Here is a 22,294-nt window from a genome sequence, read left to right on the forward strand (position 1 = left end):
ACAATTTCCCTAAACATTTCATGACATTGCAACATGCTTGTACATTTCATGGTTTTGTTTTGTTTTGTTTTTGTCAATTGACAGATACCAAGCTACAAAATACAATTTACAAGTAGAGTCTTTCAGTTATCAGGCTGGCAAAGACAGTTTTGGTTTCTGGACATGCATTAATTGGACACTTCTTGATTCTTTGATCTTTCTAATGTTGAATGAAAACACTATTAAAACAGTGGAAGAACAAGGTCCAGCACTGAAATCACATCTTTACATGATAAAACAAACTACAATATGACTCTAACTATACCTCCACGTCCCATACTTCATGTATTTAGTTTATGTGGCATTTTTCTTTCTCAATAAAAATGCCATAGTAGCTCTTTCTGAGAGTAAAGTGTAAGAAGTCCATAAAACTGTATGTTTTTAAAGTGATGCTTCCCTATATACAGTAGTTGATTCAATAATATTTCACAAAAGACCTGTGTTTGTGTTATTCCAATATCCATACAAATAATAATTACCAATCTGTATAAAGCTATGTTATTGTTCTCTGAGGCAAACTTTTAAAAAATTTGTGACTTGATATTTGAGGGTTTAACTTATACGTAATATTCTGGAGACATTCTGAAGGGAAAATATATTTATCCCAAATAGCAATTGAAAATACTTGGTACATGAAGAAATTTTTTTGTAGCTCTCAATGTGTTGTAATTTTTGTCAGTTACAAACTTCTTGTTGAATTATTGCAGAAAAACTGGTTATGATTATCAGTTTTTGCATTCCAGAAATAACGCTGGCCATACTTTTGTATATTCTCTACAAACAAAGCTAATAATATTGGGTGTATGTTTTGTGTGTTTCTGATAAGGAGAGATCTAATCAAATCCACATTCTTCACACAAATTTTTGTTCTAAAGACATACAAAGTACAGGATCCTGAATATTTATTGTTGCTGCACGTACAGGAAGGTATTTCACAAGAGTGGTAAATACAACCAGATAGAGTCTCTGAATTAGAGGGGTTTGAGACCAATTCTCATGAGGTCCAGAATGCTTTAAAGGTGCATGCACATTTAATTTTAAGCACGGTTCTTTTTCTCTGACTATTTGGGTATTCGTTTTAACCATTCAGTGTTTCAAGGTGATGATTTATTTCAAGCAGCAATAAGCACACATTAATTGCTACTATAGCTGGTTGAAAAATAAGCAAGAGCATCTTCAGTCCCTTGGCTTTCAAATGGAGCAATGTTTCACTTTAATTTTTTTCCATGGAATTTATTGTAACATTTTCCATTTTCAACAACGTTTTTTTTAAATCTTTGATATAAATCCTATTTTGTGACTCAAAAAAGCTCAGTCCCTTTATATTACACAAGAGAGCTATTCCATTTGAATAGATGTAGTAGTAGTAGTGTGTGTAAGGTGTCAAACTGATAGTGCTTGAGATGGATATACAGAACTGAAACAGCAGCAATGCAGTCTTCCCTTGTACAATGTGTACGTCCTCCTAATGAAATATTAATCATGTTTCTCCTGTGTAAATGTTCACATGCAAATATGTCATGGTTTATTTTGAGAAGGCTAGTTTTGTTCCAATGTATTGGTTTCTGCAAACTAGACTAGATTTCATTTTTTAGAGTTAAATATTTTTCTGGATTTGTTTCTATTTTCTGAAAATATTAACTGAACCATTTAAAACACTTCTTTGATCTCCATGCAGCCCTTTGGTTTTTGTTAATTTAAAGACCATTGATGGGTTCAGAACAAGGGAGCATGGATTCGAATTTAAAGCACAGGCCTGAGAGCCTGGACATCTGGGTTCTGTTCTTCCAGTGACTTGCTAAAATTAGTGCTGTTTGGTTCTTATCTATTTATTTGCTTTTTGTAAATTTACTGAGCTGTGTAGTGTGATCTGTTTTCTTCCAGGCTTTGTTAGCCAACAGGTATTAAGTGCTAACATTGCTTTTTAAGGTCCTGATCCAAAGCCCACAGAAAGCAGTGGGAGTCTCTCCATGGATTTCAGTGTGCTTTGGATCAGCCTCAATATGCGAAGGCAAATGTCTATTGTTGTAGACTTGTCATTGTATCTCTGTTGTCATAATACATGGAAGCTATGTAGCTGATGTGAGATATTATCGTACACAATGACAAAGGAAACTCAAATATTGTGTGGCAACATATGGAATTGGGGGACCTGAAAATATGAAACTTATGAGAATTTGTCATTTCCTTCCATTGTTCATCCTCTTGCATTTTTTCCTTTCCCTTGGCCTTCACTATTTCACCTTTCTTTTGTCAAAAACTCTTCCTATTCCAGGAAGTCTTAAAGGGAATTCAAATTCCATGTTGTATATTTTATTTCCCTGTATTGAAACTAACTTAACACCTGGCAGAATTGGTAGCTAATTTACCAAATGTTTTTACAGTCAGGGAAAAATTTGGTCAATGAGGGTGTCTTTGTGCAGTTTGGACTATTGGTTGACCCTCTTGCATCAGAGCAGGAAGTCAGGCTGTATTGAGTAACACTTGCTAGGTAGAACAAGTTCCCAGTGCCCTGGAACAACGGGATCCTGAATAGGAGCTTTGGCTGGTTTAAGGGCAGAGAGGGAAGGGTGTTTGGAAAGCTATGCCATTGGGAAGAAGTTAAACTGGCTGGTGACTAACTAACCCTGTTATTAATGGTGAGCTGGACTGTCTGTTCAGTCTGAAAAAATGGATCAGATCCTGCATATTGTCTGAAACCCTCCTGTCACTCATAACATCTGAGGGGGCAGTTTTTGCTGAGATACAGGAGGTGAATGAAACTAAATTTTCTGTTTTTTGATGTTTTTGTTGCGTGTCCCTTCTGGCCATTTGAATTCCTCACGCTTCTTGTGATGCTTCTCTTGGAAAGGCCAAGGATCCTGCTTTTCATTCACGTCTTCAGGTGGCCTGGTTTCAATTTTCTATTATTGCCATGGCATCTGTGGGCTGGTTTCCTGCATACTTTTTTAAAATAATAGGAGGCTTGGTGAGCATTTTATTACCCAGGGCTTTTTGACATGCTGTTCTCCAAGATCCATAAAGATTGAAAGTGGCCTGATTAGGATGGTTATGTGGACCTTTGGGACAAGACAACAGTTCTGATAGCTTATGGGATTTGAGTACTGTATCCTGAGGAATGCTAGTTGTTCTGAACACTCCCATTGATTGTCAGTTTTGAGTAGTATGTGGCATTTAATCAGTCTTCATTGTGGGACACTTTGGTTCAGTATCTTTTGGTTAGTATCTGTATCATTTTGTAGCTCTACCCTAGAGCTACACTGAAATGGTGTTTTCAGGAGTATTTGCTATAGCCCAAGTGGTATTTTCTCCCCTCAGTGGTGCTACTGATTTCAAACTCTGGTGCTAGCAGAATTCAAGAAGAATTCTTTGGAGAGAGCACCACTGCCACTAGATATGGTATGAACAGCACCGTCACTGATACAAGTAGCAGCAGGAGTGGGATGAGAGAACTGTGTAATACTCAAGAGATAAGTTTGGCTAGGTGGTGATGTAACTTGAAATCAATAGCGTTACACCAGGTTTGTGTTTTACTACCTTTGTTTATGGATGTCTGTCTGTGTCTTCTAATAAAACATTTCTTCCTAAAGACAGATATCTAAAAGAGGGGGAAAATGAAGCCCCACTCTTGCAATATAAAAAATTTCAATATTTAAATCCATTATTTCCTTGGAAAAATGTCATTTGTAGCAGTGTAATAGTTTTACCTGTATGACATTGCTCTATTAAACCATGGCAAATTTAACATTATTTTGATATAACAATTTTGAAGCTGTTCCCTTCTGCTTTTGTCTTTGACTTAACAGCCATAGGGTCTGTAACAGGATCTCCCCAAACCAAGGGAGGGGCCTGCCTCTGCGTCAGCTTCCCCTGAGTGTTAGTTATTTGCTGGCTCTCACTGTGTTCAGGTGCTGCAGTGACTTTCGCCCCTGGGCTAATTCCAAAAGTCCACCCTTTCCAGGGTTTAACTCAAAGTCCGGCATACAGCCAAGATCATCTTCTGCCCCACACTCTTCCACTGAGCACAGCCCTCCCTCTGAAGACCTGTCCTCTTTCACCTTGTTTTCAGCCCTTTTCCTAGACTCTGATCAGTCTCTTCTTTCCCTTGTAGGCAGGGGTCACTGCACTCTCACCCAGAATGGTATATACAGGGAACCCATGCGCACCCAGTGTGACCAGCCCTGGAACAACTAAACAACTGGACTATATGCCCGTAATCCAAAATGGCCATGTCTTCTTCAGAGCTCTTCCTATGCTCTCCCAGCTTGACCTCCTAACTGGGCCTCCTGCTCTTAATGGAGTGCCAACTCACAGATCCGCCCTTTCTTGCTTTCTCAGCCACAGGCTGTTCTTATCTCCCAACAAGCCTGGTTCAGTCACATGGCCTTGTGGGACACTTCGTTGGGATACTAGAACTGAGAGTCACCTTGTTACCCCCTCTGCTCTGCAAGAGAGAATGAGAGAGAGAGAGACTAGTTTGTGCTTAACTGGGTGTTGGCTATCTGACACCACCAGCTGGTTAGTCACCTAGACAATCTCCTCTGAGCTATGGCAGCCCTTACTTTACCTTACAGGTTAACAATACATACACCCCAACCTCCAAGACCCTTAGAAGCCTTCCCCTGTAGTGTCCAGCCCTTAACCACTGAACATTCACAGAAGTTACAAATTTGCTATCCCCAAAGCGATAGTGTACATCCAGGTTTGTTTGATTCAACTGAGGGCCAGCTCCTGTATAACATCACACCACTGAGATATAATTATGGTGAAAACAATCATAGGTTTGTTAACAAAAGCTAAGATTTAAGAGATAGTAAGGATAGCAATGGAAACAGAAATGGTTACATATAAAACAAAAAGTATAATGTGCTTCTTAAAGTCTAAACTTAACTTTAACAGGCTCACCCCCTGTTTAAAGCAGTTTCTCACCTAAAGGAATCTCCCAGTGTCTCCAACCAACATGGCCAGCCTGTCTTTCATGAATGCAAAAAATGCAGTCCTTTTTGCTTTCCTTGGTGATGGACAAAGAGAGGTGTCCTTTTGCCTTCTCCTTATATCTCCAAAGTTCATTGTTTTGTCCCCAGAGTCAGGCTGATCCTCTTGGTTTATTCTCTGGTGTGCTGGTTCCACGTTGCCTCCATTTCCTCATGTTGACATCGTATGGGGACGGGCTTCCATTATGTTGATTTACAATGCCTGTTTTACATGTGAACTGAGGCATGCAGGTGAATATTCATCCTTTGTCTGGTCAAAACCTGCTTGACACTCCTGGTTTGATTCAGACTTTAAAATGTATTTTCCTGTTTATATACACAACTCCTTAAATACATATATCTTGCAGTGATTATGAGGATCGGTACGGCATGAGCTTTTATTAGAAATTTCACTTGATCCTCCCTGGATAAATATTATCAAAGCAATGTGTGGGTGTACTGAGTTTGTCAGGTCTGTCAGGAGTTACTGTTACAGAACAGTGAACTCTTTGACAGTTGGCACTGAGGGCTTCTAAGAACCACACTTTGTCACATAACTACCCTTAATCTCCTTCATCAGGGGAGGCAAAGCACACCTGGTACATGTGTAGTTGAGTCCTAGCCCACTTAAAGGGCCTGATAACTCTGAGACAGAGTCTTACTGCTTATTTTGACTTCAGTAGTTCTGACATACCCACAATCCTCCTACCCACAATTCATCTTCCCCTGACAGACTTAAGCATATGGCACTCTGTCTCCAGTTTGTAATTATTGTCCCCATCCCTCTTTTAGGTGACCTTATGGATATCTTAGAGCTAAAGAGACAAGCAATTAAAAAAAAACCAAGAAATAGCTCTTAAAGAAAACAGATTTTAATTTTGAAGGTTCAAATTTATTCTAGTCCAATGTTTCCTTGAAATAAAACCGCTTTGGTGCACGTAACCTGCATTTAGCCGCATTGGTGCTCCAGCTGGTATAACTGAAATATCAAATTTGGTAATATTCACAGTATTTTTTCCATTTCTACGGCTCAGCAGAGAATCTGTTTGAAATGCCAGGTGGTAGTGGTGATTTTTCTGGAGCAAGCCAAAAGCAATGATACAGCAATGGCAGGATTGTTTAGTTAATTGTTTTATAGCATAATTAAACAATATTTGTAGCACTATGAGTTATGTAGATGAGATGATAGATCTAAAAGGGATTTGCTTTCATAAGCCCTAAAAACTAACAATATTTTAGACTAAAATGTGATGGAATGATAGAAAAGTTTTTGCAGGACTCAGGATAGCAAAGTTCTAGGAAACAGTGACACATTTCCTTTTCTGAAAACAAATGTCGAAAGCCAAACAGATATAATCAGAACTTGGAAGCATGAGGATGTTGGAGCTCCTTCTACTGCTTCAGCTATCTAAAAGCCGTTAATAGCTGGTTGCATGTTTCCTCTCCTGATGCTTACTACCATTCTCTTGTTAGTATGGCTAATTTTAACATCTGGCTGCAGTCTGAACATTTGAGTGGGAGGGATATGCACTTCCAGTCAAAAAGCTAGAGAAATCCAGAGTAAGAGCTATGTTAAATCAAAAGATACTTGAATCCCAACAATCTGCTCATGGTATAAAGGTTATGTTTTAGAAACATTGCTGTCTGAAAAACTAGTGCTGAGTGGTTGCACCATTGTTCCCTATGCCAGCATGCACTTCTGACCCACATCAGTTGTCAGATGTTTATTTCAGTTTATCACACTTAGACTCTGAACTTCGTGTATTGTATAAGTTCATTTACCTGCTCATCATTATTCACTTTCACAGACATGCTTAACGGCTGAATAAATAGGAATAAAAATACCTAAACCATTTAAAACAATACAAAGAATACTTTTCATTATAATCAGTATTTTATCTGCAGTTTTCAAGTTATGCAGTATTATAATTGGTAAATGGAACTGTCAGGAAAATAGATGTAAATAAAGTTAGTGATTGAAATTGCTTTTGTTTATGTTACAGTTGGACTATATACATTTTCATAAGGGCAAATGTAAGATGTAATCATGAGCCCTTATATATTCTGCTTGCCCACATTTCTATGAAATTAGCATATTAGGTTTTAAGTAACCAGTAAAAATGCAACCTATTACACTTTGCTCTACTCTGTTTTTCACACTTGTGCCCTCTTGTAGGAGAAAGGTCTGGTGTATGTGAATAATTCTTCAAATAGATAGATGCTTGGTTAAATTTACTAGCATATTTGCCAGTCTTGCCGGTGTCAACTAAATCAGTTACCATATTTACAACATTAACAGTGATTTCCAATAGAATCATGTCCCCTGAGTCAACACAGTTGCATTTGGCAAAATGGCAACATTTTACTAAAAATTATATAATGTTCATCACACCTGTTAGACTCTAGTCTAAGAAATAGGAAATCCTCTCTTTTCCTCCTCACACATTGGGGTGTTTTCATCACCTCTATGTTATGTTTTGGAGGTCTGGAAATCTCTGGTGAGATGCTGCCATGAAATGTGTGCCTGATAAAAAGGGCACAAAAATATGTTGAAAATATATACGTTAAGAGTTTGTTTTTTTTCAGATTTCCATGAGGTCTCTCCAATGGGTCTTTAATCACTTGTGTTTGTGGAATGAATGTCAAACTTTTAAATATCTCTTTGAAAGTTAAAAACATTTTACTCTGGAGGTGGTTTGGTCCAGAGTATGAAGCAGTTGATTAAAAGGAGTAAAGGGATTGGGTTCTAGTCCTAATCTACCATTGACTGGCTTTGTGATCTTGTGCAAACCATTTAACTTTCTCTGCCTTATTTTCTCTGTATTTAAATTATTCCTCCCACCAGCTCTTTAAATACTTTAGAGCTCTACAGAGGGAAACATTATGTAAACGCTCAATGTTCTTACTTATTAATAAAAATAAATATTGTGATTTTTGGTCAGCATATATGTTTTCGCTAATCAAATAATCAAACTTAATCAAAATTAAATCATATTTGTATGTCCTTTTTTCATAGCTGAAAACCTGTGTTAATCATGGAGCCATATTTTGCTGGTTTCAAGCATGTGCAACAGGATTATGGATTTCATCTCAAGCTTGCAAATGATGAGGCATACAAAGCTAGAAATACACAACACCCCAAGCCTGGATCTTATGGTGTCAGTATTCGAGTCCAAGGAATTGATGGGCATCCCTACATAGTACTAAACAATACAGAGGGGTGTTTGTCAGAAAACTCATCTTTATCTGAAAATGGGCCACAGGTTACATCTCAGATAATTAATAAGTCAGCTCCAAACTCCAATACTGCTCTTAAATTGGGGGAGAAAAACAGTGAAGAAATGAAGTTTCCTGGAACACAATACACACAGCCTAGTATGTTTAAAAGCCTAAAGCAAACCAATATGAATGAAGGCGAGAATGGAGTCTCAGATGCTAAAGATGGACCATTAAAACCCTCCAATTTGTTGAACTTTCAAAGGCATCCTGAGCTTTTACAACCCTATGATCCTGAAAAAAATAACTTGAATTTGGATAGCTACCAATCTTCTGTTTGCAATAAGCCTAAATCTCTTGTAGATGAGGGCAAGTTTGAAACAAAGCCTTGGACTTCTTCATCTAAAGTAGTGACCCTACAGAAAAACCCACAGCTTGCAGAGTCAGTCAAATCAAATGTGAAAACAGTTCATATGAACAGGTCCGTAGCAGTGGAAGACCAAAATAAACATGTGTCTGAGTGCCCAAATGTTACTAGCAGTCCAAATGAAGTGCATGTATTGGAGTTACTTTCATCTAGTGGAGGATCCCCACATGATAGCCCAACTGGCCATCCAGAAACAAGGAAAACTAGACCAGATGTTCTTCCTTTCCGCAGACAAGATTCAGCTGGACCAGCATTGGATGGGTCACGAAGATCATCATCTTCATCAACCACTCCAACTTCTGCAAATTCCTTGTATAAATTTTTACTTGATGACCAAGAGTATGCTATCTATGCAGACAATGTTAATCGACATGAAAATAGAAGGTATATCCCATTTTTGCCCGGAACAGGCCGTGATATTGATACTGGCTCAATTCCTGCAGTTGATCAACTAATTGAAAAGTTTGATAGGAAAATTGGTCCACAGAGAAGAGGTAGATCAGGAAAAAGGAACAGAATTCACCCAGATGATCGTAAAAGATCAAGAAGTGTTGACAGTGTACTGTCTTTAGGCCTGGATGTGAATTCAGATTACTTAGATGAATTTAGTAAAAACTTGGGTAAATCAACTGAGTACTTACTTAGGCCATCAAAAATTTGCCTTCAGAAACAATTATCTCTTGAGCAAAAGTTGCCTTCCACTGATACACAAGTTGCTACTCAAACTGTCAGCAAATTGCAACCAACCATTCAAGAAATTCAGAACAGCCATTTCAGTTCATTGCAATATAATAAAGAAAATAAAGTTAATGGAGAAAGTTTGATGTTTAGATCATCCACGCTCCCAGTACAGAATAAAAAAGAGGAAATTAAAACAGTAACTTCTACTCTCTTATTGCCAAACCGAATTACAATCCCACCTGATCCAGGAACAAAGAAGATTTCAGTAAAAACATTTTCTTCTGCCCCAAATACACAGGTAACTTTCAATATGCAACATGTTTTCTCTTAAGTTACCTGCACTGTGTAAGTTAAAGCTGTCTGATGTATGCTGTATAAAATGTACATTTTCTATGGGCCAAATCCTGCAGTTTGCCATTAGACCAAACTCCCATGATGTGCAGTGAAGCCTGATCTTAGGAAGGCTGCAGAATGTTATGTCTAACAGTTGTTCTCTGGGTGTGGTTGTAGAAAGCAAAGTTTAAAGAACAGTCACATTCCTGTTTGGGAGAGGGAGAAGGGCGGGCATTAGGAGTGTTGTTGTAAAAGAATGTGGTGGTGTTGACTAAAACATACTCATTGCAGCAAATAATGTGCATATTTTTTAAACAGGGTGCATCTTCTCTCTTGTTGAATTGTAATGTGCTTGCTTTTTACAATGGCCCCAAAGATATACTTGGTAATTTTAAGATTATGATAAGATTGGTGACATTTTCTACTACCGTCAGAATAAGAACAAGTACACTGCGTGTCTTTCACTTATAGGGACTGATCTAAAGCCCATTGAAGTCAATGGGAAAACTCCCATTGACTTTGGTGAGCATTGGCTCATGCCCTCAATGAACTTCTTCCTTGGCAATAAAATTGCTATATAGAATGAAGACTTTCAAAGCAGAAGCAAAGGTGAGAAGCAAATCCTTGAAAGAGTTTGTATTTTGATATCCAGCCTTGTGTTTTTAGGCAACTCCTGATCTATTAAAGGGCCAGCAAGAGCTCACCCAGCAAACAAATGAGGAGACAGCCAAGCAGATCCTTTACAATTACCTTAAGGAAGGGTTAGTAAACTTAATTAATTTTTGTAGTAGAAATTGGAGATTGTATCACCTTGAGGATTTGTATTTAATTTTTGGGGAGAGGTTATCTGGTCATTTGAGGTATGTACCTAAAATCTTCTGGATGTTTTTCAGATTCCTAATTCCCATTGCAGTCTTTGCGTACAAAATAGTGACGCTTAGGTAACAATTGAAGTAGCAGAGTATAGTAGCTGCTGTAAAATTACAGTGGAGATCTCACCCTTAATACGAATTTATATAACAATTTAAAACAAACAAAAAAACCCTATCTTTTAAAATTGATGTAAATGCAGTTGTGTGTGTATCCAATGCAGAGGTCTTTGATTCGTCACATTGTTACTCAGACCAGTGGCTAAGTAAAGCATTACCTTGTATTGGATGTATGGATGATGTAATCCTTCTTTCTTACAAGAAGTTATAAATTAAATACACTACAGATAAAATTAGGCTGTTAACCAAAGAGTATAGGTTAATTAAAAATTATAGTACTTCATTACTCTGTAGCTCAGCAATGTCCTTGAAGGTTACAAAGGATCTCAGAATTCACATCTAATCAGAATTTGTGTGAGCTATATTGTTCAGAATCAGATTAAATGTACTTTTAAGAAAATTTTAAAAAATTAAATTTGTGGGTCAGAGTTAATTTAAAAAGAAAAAGTGCATGTCCTGTAGTGTGGAAAGTTCAGGAAGCATTCAAAAACACAACACGTGAATTGAGCAGCACAGAAACTATACCTAAATTGGTATATTAAAAAGTGGTCTGTACATCTGAAAGTCTGAGAGAAGTTCCCCATATCCTTTGCATCAGGTGCCTTCTGTAGGTGAAAGAATGTCACATTTTTATTATTGTATATTCTGAAAGTAACCAATTTAAAAAAATAAACGAGGGGGGAGGAGGGGAAAGGGAAGCAGAGAATTTCAAACCTACACAATATACTTAATATTTCTACGCACCCCACCCCTCAAGCATATTAGGCTGTTGATTTAGCAGAATTTCTGGTAGCTATGGTATCCCAAAATGAGGGTGTTCTGACAGTTGGGACTTAAACTCAATTGTATTAAAGTTACAACCCGCTTATTCAATAATATACATGCAGAACACCCATCATTGCTATACTGGCCTTCAGCTCAGAATTGTAATCAAAGAGCTAAGTAATTTTCCAAAATATATTTGCAGTTAAAATATTTTTAATAATTTATTTAAAGTGTTCATATCATAGTAGTTTAAAATCTATTTCTAATTTGCTTTTAATTGATTTTCATGGTGTTTATATAATTTGGAAGCTTGAATTTTTTATTTCAGCCAGAGTGAAATAGTTGGTATCCTAACTCATTGCATGGTTTACTTATGTTGTGTTCATGTTTCAGAAGCACTGATAATGATGATGCCACAAAGAGGAAGGTCAACCTGGTTTTTGAGAAGATCCAAACTTTAAAGTCAAGAGCTGCTGGAAGTGCACAAGTAAATAATCAAATCACTTTTGTTTGTGTGTTTCGTAGCTCTAAAATACTAACATACAGAACTGCAGGATTGTCTAAAACAGTTTACGTGGTTTGTAAAAAGAAACTAAGGTGTGCATAGTGCACACAGTGGATGAGTTTGAAAAGATGCACAAAATCCGCAAGCTGGATTGGTATACTATGGCCCTGATCCAGCAAGGCACTTTAATAGGGTGACCATATGTCCCGGTTTAAAGGGGTAGTCCCGATATTTGGGGCTTTGTCTTATATAAGTGCCTATTACCCTTCACGCCGTGTCCCAATTTTTCACACTTGCTCTCTGGTCACCCTACACTTTAAGCACGTGAATAGTCTCATTGACTTTAGTGGGACTACTTCTGCTTAAGTAATTTGCTGGACTGCGGTCTCTGAGAAAGTTTACACACATTTTTAGCTGTAAATGTAGAGGAATGTGCCATGTAGGACATCTCCAAGTGTGTTTTGCATTTGTGTGTCGGAGGCCCAAATTAAGGCGTAACTTTACGATATCTCACTACTGCCTTAATGTTACGCTGTCAATACCTCTGTGGGTGAATGTTTGTGATATAGTGAGGGTATCTGCCAGTGGTTGTGGCTATAAGGTTGATGAGAGAGAGGAGACTCCTATGAACTCCTAAAAGTAATTCCTGCTGGTGTCTCATATGCACTGAAAGGCTATTGCTGTTGAAAACGGTGCTGAATGTCCTCTCATCACAATGGCATGAATTGCTGTGTCTTTTGTGTGTGTTTTATTGTGTGGTTTTTTTAATTAAGTTGTCTGTGATGCAGACTGAAAGCAGTAGTGCAGTATCATAATTTGACAGTCTGCATATTCAAAAAATAAATGTTTACTATTACCTGCCAAGATACCAGCTGTGTTTTTTCATTCTAACCCCCCCCCCCCCCCAAAAAAAAAAAAAAAAAAAAAGCCTATATGCTACCATGATATTGATCAGAGGACTGGATGTTAAGTACCTGGTGGATTAATTTTATTTTAGATTATAGGGGATCAGAATGAAAATACGAAACAAAAATGAATAGTTATAAAAAGTAGCTTTCCAAATTCTGCCCTCAGAACCATATTCTCAACTCCCAATGATGTCTGTAGAAGGTGCACGAAGTAATCTCAGAATGGAATTTGGCTTAAAGTATTAGTGGTTTATTTAATTGTTGTGTATCTGGGCTTTATTTTTTTTAGATCTATGCAACACAAGTATGGGTTTTTTGAGATGTTTTCTATGCTATTGGCAATATGCCTTGAGCAAGCAGCAAGAAGTTGAACAGGAATTACATCCTCGTGTATTTGAAAATATTAGGTTATCTCAAACCATATTAAAACTGTCCCATAGAAGCTCATGTAATTCTGGCTAACTATAAACAACAGATTGTTACTATGTTTTCTATTAGTTCTGTCTGTGGTTTAATTTTGGTGTTAAAAGGAAATCTGAAAATAATATCTTGGACTTTTGGGATTAAACCTCTCTGTTTAATTGTAGGTTTCTGATTCTTCAGCTGAAGTCAAAGCATTGCTGGAACAAAGAACAGAATTAGAGAGGAAGGTTGCAGAGCTACAGAAAAAGCTGGATTTAGAAATTAGGGTATTATATTTTGTTACTTCCATTTATAAAGAATAGAAGTAGTATTGCAATTGTGACGTTCTAAACAAGTGCCAAACAATCAACCCAATAAAGCTAACATTTTCTTCTATATAAGATTTATGCTAAACTCCCCAATAAACATTCTGTCCCTAAATGAGGAATGATTGTGAGTGTGTTGTAAACTTTGTGTGCTTATGTAATTAGATGCTATGAATTTTGGAATTTGTATGTGAAAAGAGTATTGCTGGGTTTATGACCACACGATCTAGATGATTTTGTGGGTTTCTCATATTTTCTACATTAAAACATAAAATCATTGTTTATATCGATAAATATAAGGTAAAGCATCCTAATGTTCTCATACTAATGGGTAGAATTTGCATAAGTGCTTAATATATCAGAGAAGTGTGAACACTTTGCATCATGTGGTTACACTTTTTTGCTTATATGGAAGATTCTTCTTTTTTTTTTTAAAGAATAGTTTAACATATTGTACTTTTTTACAAGTAATCTCTCCCCATTGTTTTCTTCACATAGCCCTTGGGATGCCATGATGGAGAATTAGACTCTTGTACATAAGTGAAACTTTCTTGAATAGCTGCAAAAGTAGAGTTTAAAAAAAATCTTTGTAATTATGCTGAGACATATTTGGAGTGGGATATACTGTATTCATGTCATTACAGATAAAACAGATATAACATTCATTTTCAATCTGGAACTCAAAATGATGAAGTGCTAAAAACACTGAAGAAGCTATGGAGGCAATCTAGTTGTAATAGATTATAGTGCGTTCTAAGTTTGAGATAGGGATCAATGTAGTGGAGACTGACTGGCTAGTATTGAGAAGCCTTTCCTTTTCACATTTTTAAGAAGAGTCCAAAAGCCATGCTTATCTTCTCCAGTACAGGTCCTCTTATGAGATTTCATAACCTCAGTAGTTTAATACTGTAACTGAAAAAGAATGAAGTATGGTTGAGGCTGAACCTTTTCATACCTTTTAAAAAAGGGCCTTTCACTTTGTTGTTAGCATGTTACCTCAGCTTAATACTTTCAATGTGTACAATTTAGAATCAGCAAAATGCCAAACAAGAGATAGACACTACAAGAGCAACTCTGAAAGATCTACAATGGCAACTCGACAAAAGTGTACAAGAAAAAGATACCTTAAGAAAGCGACTAGGAGAAAGTGAGAAGGAACTAAGGAAAAACCTGGAGGAGTGAGTTTCTTGTTTGTGTGGAGTTTGCTCCTCTATTAAATACTGCAGATTAAATTTATCTATGACTCCCTTCCCTCCAATTTGATGCTTAGAAATCAATAGCTCAATACAATAGCAAGCCATGCTACTTTTATTATTACCTGATGTGTTTAAACTATTACCTCAAAACTGACCATCTGGGGATATTTGAGGCAAAACTTAGATTTTTTAAAATTTTAATATTTGTCTTAATGCAGATTGTACTTATATTGCATGGACATGCAGTACAGATAGGGTTTTTAAAAAACCTAAATGCATAAGCACTACAGCCAACGTTATTACCAATGAAAAACATTAAGTCTAAAATAAAGTTCAGTATTCCACCTGTGTATATTTGCTGCATAAGAAAATATCCCATTTCTACTATTAGAGTGAAGACGAAGTCATATTCTCCTTTGTGGGGGAATGACCAATATCCCCTCCACAGCTTCTACTGTTATTGCCTCATTTGATCCCATCCCATGTTGGAAGAGGAGGAGCAGGTCCTCAGCACTTTATGGGACTTGAAAAACAATTTTAACACCACTATAAACCTAACTTTTTCCCCCCCTTAATGAGACTTTTTCAAGTGAAGATGGAGCGGGAGCAACACCAGACTGAAATCAGGGACCTCCAAGACCAGCTCTCTGAAATGCATGATGAACTGGATAACGCAAAGCATGCTGATGATGGGGAGAAAGAGGTTCTGATTGAGGTTAGTAATAAAAGAAGCTCAAGAATAGTGTGTGTGAGGATATCCTGAACAGTTGTATCTATGTTCCCATTGAATGGGAGTTGTGGAAACAAGCCACTATCTAATTTTAAAGATTGCCAGCTAGTAGATACTGGCTTCCCCTTTATATATAGAACTCTGGGATGAGCTATGAACTGCCCTGGTGTTTTTTATCTTTCAACTTCTGGTCAGTGCTCTCTTTGTAGGACATGAAAGTACACTATTGAGACACAGCAGACTAAGAAAACATAGTAACTTTCATGTAAAGTATTTTGTTGCAGTTTTAAGAATCCTCCCAACAAATCTGCCAGAGTTCTCAATGGAAAAGACTCTAATGAGCAGAGAATGGCTTGAGTAAAACTCTTGAGTGTTAGAGATCCTTAGTTTGACCGGTTTGAAAAAAACATATGCCAATCTGTGGTCACAGATACAGCAGAGTAATCTTTCAGGTCAATTATGTCCTTCATCATGGCTTTTATTTTCTGAGGATTTCAGCATGCAATTTATAAGCCAGTTTTACGTTGATAGAAAAGAAAACAGAGAAACCTACAATCTGGGCTCCCACCTCAGCCCTGTAGTGAATGAGTGCGGCAACTTCATTCAAAGATCTCAAAGCATTTCACAAATATGAATTAAGCCTCATATCACCCCAACAATGCAGGTAAGCCTTACCTCAATTTTACAGAATGGAGTAGTGCATACAGAATGGAATGGAGAAAGGAATAAAAAGGTTCAGAGTGTGACTCATCCAAAGTCACAGTGAGTCTGTGGCTAATCCTGGAATAAAATTAACCTCTATCTACTAGAGCACACTTCTTTTTAATATAAGACTATAAAGAAAAGCTGACCACAGCAAAGCAAATTAGAAGCACATTGATTGTCACATAGTTGCTTAAATGTGCATGTAGAGCAGTAAATGAAAATATTACTTCGAAGATAGCAGTAACAAAAATATGTAAGAACAAAAACATGCAGGAGTACCCAGCTATACTGGAGACCAGTACTCAGCCATCAACAAGAATTTAGGAGATTTACTGTGCTCTTGGTGAACAATAGCAAGGTCTGCAAGAGAAGCAGCAGAGCCAGTTGAGATGACACAGCTGAATCCAGGAGAAGATGTTTTATACCATAGTTCTCCTTTGAGTGATTGCTCATGTCCATTCCAATATAGGTGAGTGCATGCCAGCGTGCACAGTTCCTGGAACTTTTTTCCCTTTAGCAGACCCCGTAGGGTCAGCTCTAGTGCCCCCTGGAGTCCCACGCACATGCTGCGGTATATGAGGCACTGCCGACCCTACGGCCCCTCAGTTCCTTCTTTCCGCCTGTGATGGTTGCTGGAAAGACATCTTGCTCTTTGCAAGTACCATTCCCCTTTGTTGAACTTCGTTATTATTCATTAGTGTAGTTAAGTAGTTAAGTACTGTTAAATAGTGTTAGTTTAGAGATGGTTTAGAAGCCCTGAAGGGCTTAAGGTGGCCCGGCCATGCCCGGGTCACCTGGCTTTAAACCCTGTGCCTCCTGCGGGAATGCTTTCCCGCAGAGCGACCCCCCATGACCGCTGCCTTAGGTGCCTAGGGGAAGAACACAGGAAAGAAGCATGCAAGATCTGTTGGGCTTTAAACCGAGGACACAGAAGGACCGAGATACTCGGTTAAAAGCCATTCTCATGGAGGCAGTGGTCCGCCTGGCCTCCGAGCCCACCCGATCTACGTCTGCACCGAACGTGACCTCAGTGCGGAGCACACCCCCAGCACCAACTTCGACTCGGCGCCAAGAGGTATCCCCGGCACCAAGAAAGAAGCAGAAGCAGCGCATGGAGCGTGGACACTCCCCTGCACCGTTGGTACGGGTAGGGTCAAGTTCGGAGATGCACCAGCCACGGCCCGTCGAGTCCTCTCTGGCACCTGCATCTCCAAGCAGGGATCCTCCCCCGACTCCTGGGGGTTGGGGGAGTGCCCCTGCTGGCGCCGTCGACACTGGAGGCTTTCCAGGCAGCAAGAGCCTTGCTGGCCTTGCCTCCGCCGCCTCTGCTCCCCCCTCAGCCGAGGGGGAGAGGGCTGGTGTCCCAGGGCAAGCCCGTGTTGGGTCCCCCCAAAAGGTGATGGAGACCCCCGGAAAGGGTGGAAAAGTTTCCTGCCGGACGGCCATTGAAGATAGAGCAAGGACGCTCCCCTAACAGCAGCTCCGAGTCCATCTCGTCGAGCAGATCCTCCCCTCGGCACCAAAGTCGGTCCCCGACACAGGAGGCAGTGCGGGAAAGATTGCACTGCTCGACCTCAGCCGTGCAGCACGGGGACGGTGCTAGATCCCAATCCCCAGTTCCGAGGGGATCGCCCGCAACCAGCCGGCGCAGATCCAGGTTGCGGTCTGAGAGCCCGGTACTGAAGGGCTCACCCACACCAGCGTGGCGCAGAACCTAGTTGCCCTCGCGGAAGCGCAGCACCCGGTCGACGGACTCAGGATCGGCACCATGATGCTCCCGTCGGCACTGTTCCTGTTCTAAGGGCAAATGGCATAGGAAGTCGTTGGTGCCGAGACGGCGTTCGACAACTTTGAGCTCTTCAGAGCGCTCCTCTGCCCGCCGGCACCGATCGAGGAGGCGGTCCTTGTCGTCCTCCACATCAAAGGCGTCAAGAGGTCGGTCCCCGGCATGGAGCGGTACCGGGAGCTGGAGGCAGGCCTGCCATCACTGCTCCAGTGGCTTGGGGTCCCGAAAAGGGGGCAGCCGGGGCGACGCTAGTAAGGGCAGCCGACGCCCCCACGAGACACCCCAGCCGGTGCCGCAGCCAGCCTCTGCTTGGCCACAGGGTCTCTGGCAGCAGCAATGGCCTTATTGGGGCACATGGGGCATCCAAATGGGACCGGGGCCACAGTCCATCCCATTGTCGGGGGTCTAGTCTGCGCCTCCCGCACTGGACAAAGCCCATAGAGACCATTCCTCGGACGAGGAATCGGACCCAGGGGAGGGACCCTCTACAGGGCCCTGCCGTCGGGAGCGAGGGACCAGCCGCAGACTGTGCCTTGGCAGTCCTTCTCCTTCCCAGACAAGGCAGCCTCCAGGGACCACATGGCACCACTGAGAGACTTCAGGGTGCACCAGGAGCTGCTCAAGAGGGTGGCCTCTAACTTAAACCTGGAGATTAAAGAACTAGAGGAGGAAGAGGATACCCTCTTCAGTGTGCTGGGGGCAGATGCCCCAGCAAGGGTGGCCCTTCCCGTACATGACAGGGTCCTTAAAATTGCTAAGGCCCTGTGGAAAACCCCGGCCTCGGTCGCCCCTACATTTAAGGGGGCCGAGAAAGAGTATTATGTTCCGACCAAGCGGTTGGGGTTCCTATTTACCCACCCAGCCCTGGGAACCCTGGTGGTGGACGCGGCCAACCAAAGGGACAGACAAGGCCATCAAGGGTCTACTCCCAAAAACAAGGACAATAAGAAACTGGACTTGTTTGGGAGGAAAGTGTATTCCACGACAGCCCTACAGTTTAGGATTGCCAACCACCAGGCCCTGCTAGGCAGGTACAATTTCAATTTATGGGACTCCCTCAGGCGCTTCGCTGAGGCCCTGCCCCAAGACCAGACCACAGACTTCGCCACGGTACCAGACGAAGGGATCACAGTGGCTAGGGCGGCCCTTCAAACGTCCAGCGATGCCGCAGTTTGGCAAGCAGGGCAATAGCCTCTGCCATCGCCATGAGGCGCTGCTTGTGGCTGCGGTCTTCGGGGCTGTCTCAGGAGGTGCAGCAGTCCTTCCAAGACCTTCCCTTTGATTGGGCGGGCCTGTTTTCAGACAAAACTAGATGCTAAGCTGCATGGCCTCAAAGACTCCAGGGCCACACTCCACTCCCTGGGCCTGTACATGCCCCAGGCTTCAAGGCGGCACAATCGGCCCCAGGCACAGCAGCAACCACATCCTCCGCCTAGGCCCTTCTAGCCCAGCAGGGCAGGGACAGAAACAAGGGGTTTAGAAGGCGGAACCAGCCCCCTAGCTTGTCCTCGACTTCCCAGCAGGGGGCCCCCCAAGGGGTCCAGTAATCGTAAGGGTCAATTTTGATGGTGCACCCGAGGGTGGCACCCATATCATTTCCCTGGATCTGCCTCACCCCTTCCTGCACAGTCTAAGGCCCTTCTATTCTGAATGGGCAAGCATCACGTCGGACCGTTGGGTCCTCGGGATAGTCCTTTGGGGCTACGCCCTGCAATTTACATCACCCCCTCACATAATCCCCCCACTCCATCCCTCTTCAGGGACCCCTCTCACGAGCAACTTCTCCTGAAGGAGGTGGTCACCCTCCTCAACCAGGGAGTGGTAGAAATGGTCCCCCAAGACAAAAGGGGAAAGGGGTTTTATTCAAGGTACTTCCTCATCCCCACGGCGAAATGGGGTCTGAGACCCATATTAGACCTGCGTTGCCTAAGCAAATACTTCAAGCGACTCAGGTTTCGCATGATCTCCCTAGCCTCCATCATTCCATCTCTGGATCCAGGAGACTGGTATGCCGCCTTCGACCTGAAGGACGCATACTTCCACGTGTCAATCTTCCGCAGCCACAGGCGTTTCCTTCGCTTCATGGTGGCTGGTTCCCACTACCAATTTATGGCCCTGCCCTTTGGCCTCTCATCAGCCCCCAGAGTGTTCACCAAATGCATGGCGGTAGTGGCGGCCCACCTGAGGCGCAGAGGTGTACAGATTTTCCCTTACCTGGACGACTGGTTAATCAGGGGGCAGGTCCAGGTCCCATGTGCAAGATAGTGTCACCCTCACTTGCACTACGTGCAACAGGTTGGGACTGCTCATAAACAAGCAGAAGTCCACGCTAACCCCGGTGCAGCGAATAGAGTTCATAGGATCCACCTTGGACACTATCCAAGCCAGAGCCTTCCTCCCTCAGCCATGGTTCGAGGCCATGGCCTTGATCATCACCCAGCTGCACCGATGCCCTACGACAACAGCCAGGCATTGCCTACAGCTGTTAGGCCACATGGCGGCCTGTACTTATGTAGTGAGGCTAGCTCGCCTGAGGCTTTGGCTGCTTCAGGTGTGGTTGGCCTCGGCTTATGTGACGAGCAGACACCTCTTGGACAAGGTGGTCACGGTTCCCCCGCTCGTCCTAGCCTCCCTGAACTGGTGGTGGACTCCTGAGATAGTGATGAGGGGCGTCCCGTTCAGAGACCTCGTTCCATCTGTCACCCTGATATCAGATGCCTTGGGTGTGGGATGGGGAGCCCACATCAGCACCAACCTGAGCACTCAGGGGCTCTGGGTGGAGGAGGAAAAATGCCTGCACATCAATGTAAAGGAGCTCAGGGCCATTCAATTAGTGTGCAAGGTGTTCCTCCGATTCCTGACGGGCAGGGTGGTGCAGGTGCTGATGGACAGCACTGCAGCCATGTTTTACATTAACAAGCAGGGGGGAGCGCGCTCCTCGGCCCTCTGTCAGGAGGCCATACGACCGTAGGACTTTGCAGTGAGGCACGACTTCCACTTATCTGCCTCTCACCTCCTGGGGGTGAGGAACGATGAGGGGGATCACCTCTGCAGGTCATTTCTACCCCTCCACGACTGGTCGTTGCACCCGGAGGTCGTGACTTTGATCTTCCACGAGTGGGGTGTTCCCCAGCTGGACTTGTTCGCATCGTCCTGGAACAAGAAGTGCCTGAGGTTCTGCTCGCTCTGGGGTCGCAAACTGGGATCGATATCCAACGCGTTCCTCATCGAATGGATGGGGACCCTCATGTACGCGTTTCCCCCCATTCAGCTCCTGCCCAATGTTCTCTTGAAAATCAAGAGGGACAGGGCAGATGTGATACTCATCGCCCCAGCCTGGCCGAGACAGCATTGGTTCAGTATGATGATGGACCTGTCGATCGCCCCACCCGTGGAGCTCCTGAGGCAGCACAATCTTCTCTCCCAGGACCACGGTCGCTTGCTGCATCCAGACCTGGACTCCCTGCACCTCACGGCCTGGGGGCTCTGTGGCTGACGGAGGGAGAGAGAGAGCCTGCTTGGCGCAGGTCCAACAAGTTCTGCTGGGCAGCAGAAAACCTTCAACACAGGTCGTGTATCGGGCTAAGTGGAAGCAGTTTACCTGGTGGGCGGAGTCCTGGGATATTCTGCCAAGCCTCTCTCCTATTCAAACTATCTTGGAGTACCTGCTCCAGCTAAAGCTTCAGGGTCTGGCGTTGGCCTTGCTGAGGGTTCACCTGGCGGCCATTTCGGCCTTCCATCAGCCGCTAGAGGGGAGATTCCTGTTCTCCCACCCCATGTCGGTCACGTTCCTCAAGGGGGTGGAGAAGCTCTATCCGCAGGTCCGTGACCCGGTGCCTCTCTGGGATCTCAACCTAGTCCACTCTAGACTCACGGGGCCCCACTTTGAGTCCATGGCTTCATGCTCTCTGCTTATCCTGTCATGGAAGGTAGCCTTCCTGGTGGCCATTACCTCGGCTAGGAGGGTCTCCAAGATTAGGGTCTTGACCTCGGAGACCCCTTACACCGTATTTTATAAGGATAAGGTGCAGTTGAGGCCTCATTCAGCCTTCCTGCCCAAGGTGGTTTCCCAGTTTCATTATAACCAAGATATTTTCCTCCCCATGTTTTTTTTCCCAAACCATATGGTTCGGAGGAGGAGTGGAGATGGCACTCGCTGGACGTCAGACAAGCCCTGGCCTACCACGTCAAGAGGACAAAGCTGTTCCGGAAGTCGACACAGCTCTTCGTCATGGTTGCGGACCGGATGAGACGATCACCTGTCTCCACCCAATGCATCTCCACGTGGATCACATCCTGCATCAAGTGCTGCT

General features: G+C 42.5%; 1 protein-coding gene across 3 annotated transcripts in view; it reads left to right on the top strand.

The window, feature by feature from the left end:
* CGNL1 (cingulin like 1) overlaps nt 1–22,294 on the top strand; it is a 100,199-nt gene that overhangs the window by 24,541 nt on the left and 53,364 nt on the right. For all 3 annotated transcript variants that reach the window (XR_010921327.1, XM_067555898.1, XM_067555899.1), the window contains exons 2-7: nt 8,029–9,634; nt 10,336–10,430; nt 11,817–11,910; nt 13,424–13,525; nt 14,594–14,742; nt 15,340–15,475. Coding sequence is in view for 2 of the 3 variants with exons in the window: in XM_067555898.1 (XP_067411999.1) it covers nt 8,048–9,634; nt 10,336–10,430; nt 11,817–11,910; nt 13,424–13,525; nt 14,594–14,742; nt 15,340–15,475 (2,163 nt within the window). In the remaining variant the exon portion in view is untranslated. The remainder of the gene's footprint in view (nt 1–8,028; nt 9,635–10,335; nt 10,431–11,816; nt 11,911–13,423; nt 13,526–14,593; nt 14,743–15,339; nt 15,476–22,294) is intronic.

The sequence above is a fragment of the Emydura macquarii genome, unplaced genomic scaffold (assembly GCF_026122565.2).
Source record: "Emydura macquarii macquarii isolate MOO-44397 ecotype Brisbane River unplaced genomic scaffold, CSIRO-AGI_Emac_v2 contig_1644, whole genome shotgun sequence".
NCBI lineage: Eukaryota > Metazoa > Chordata > Testudines > Chelidae > Emydura > Emydura macquarii.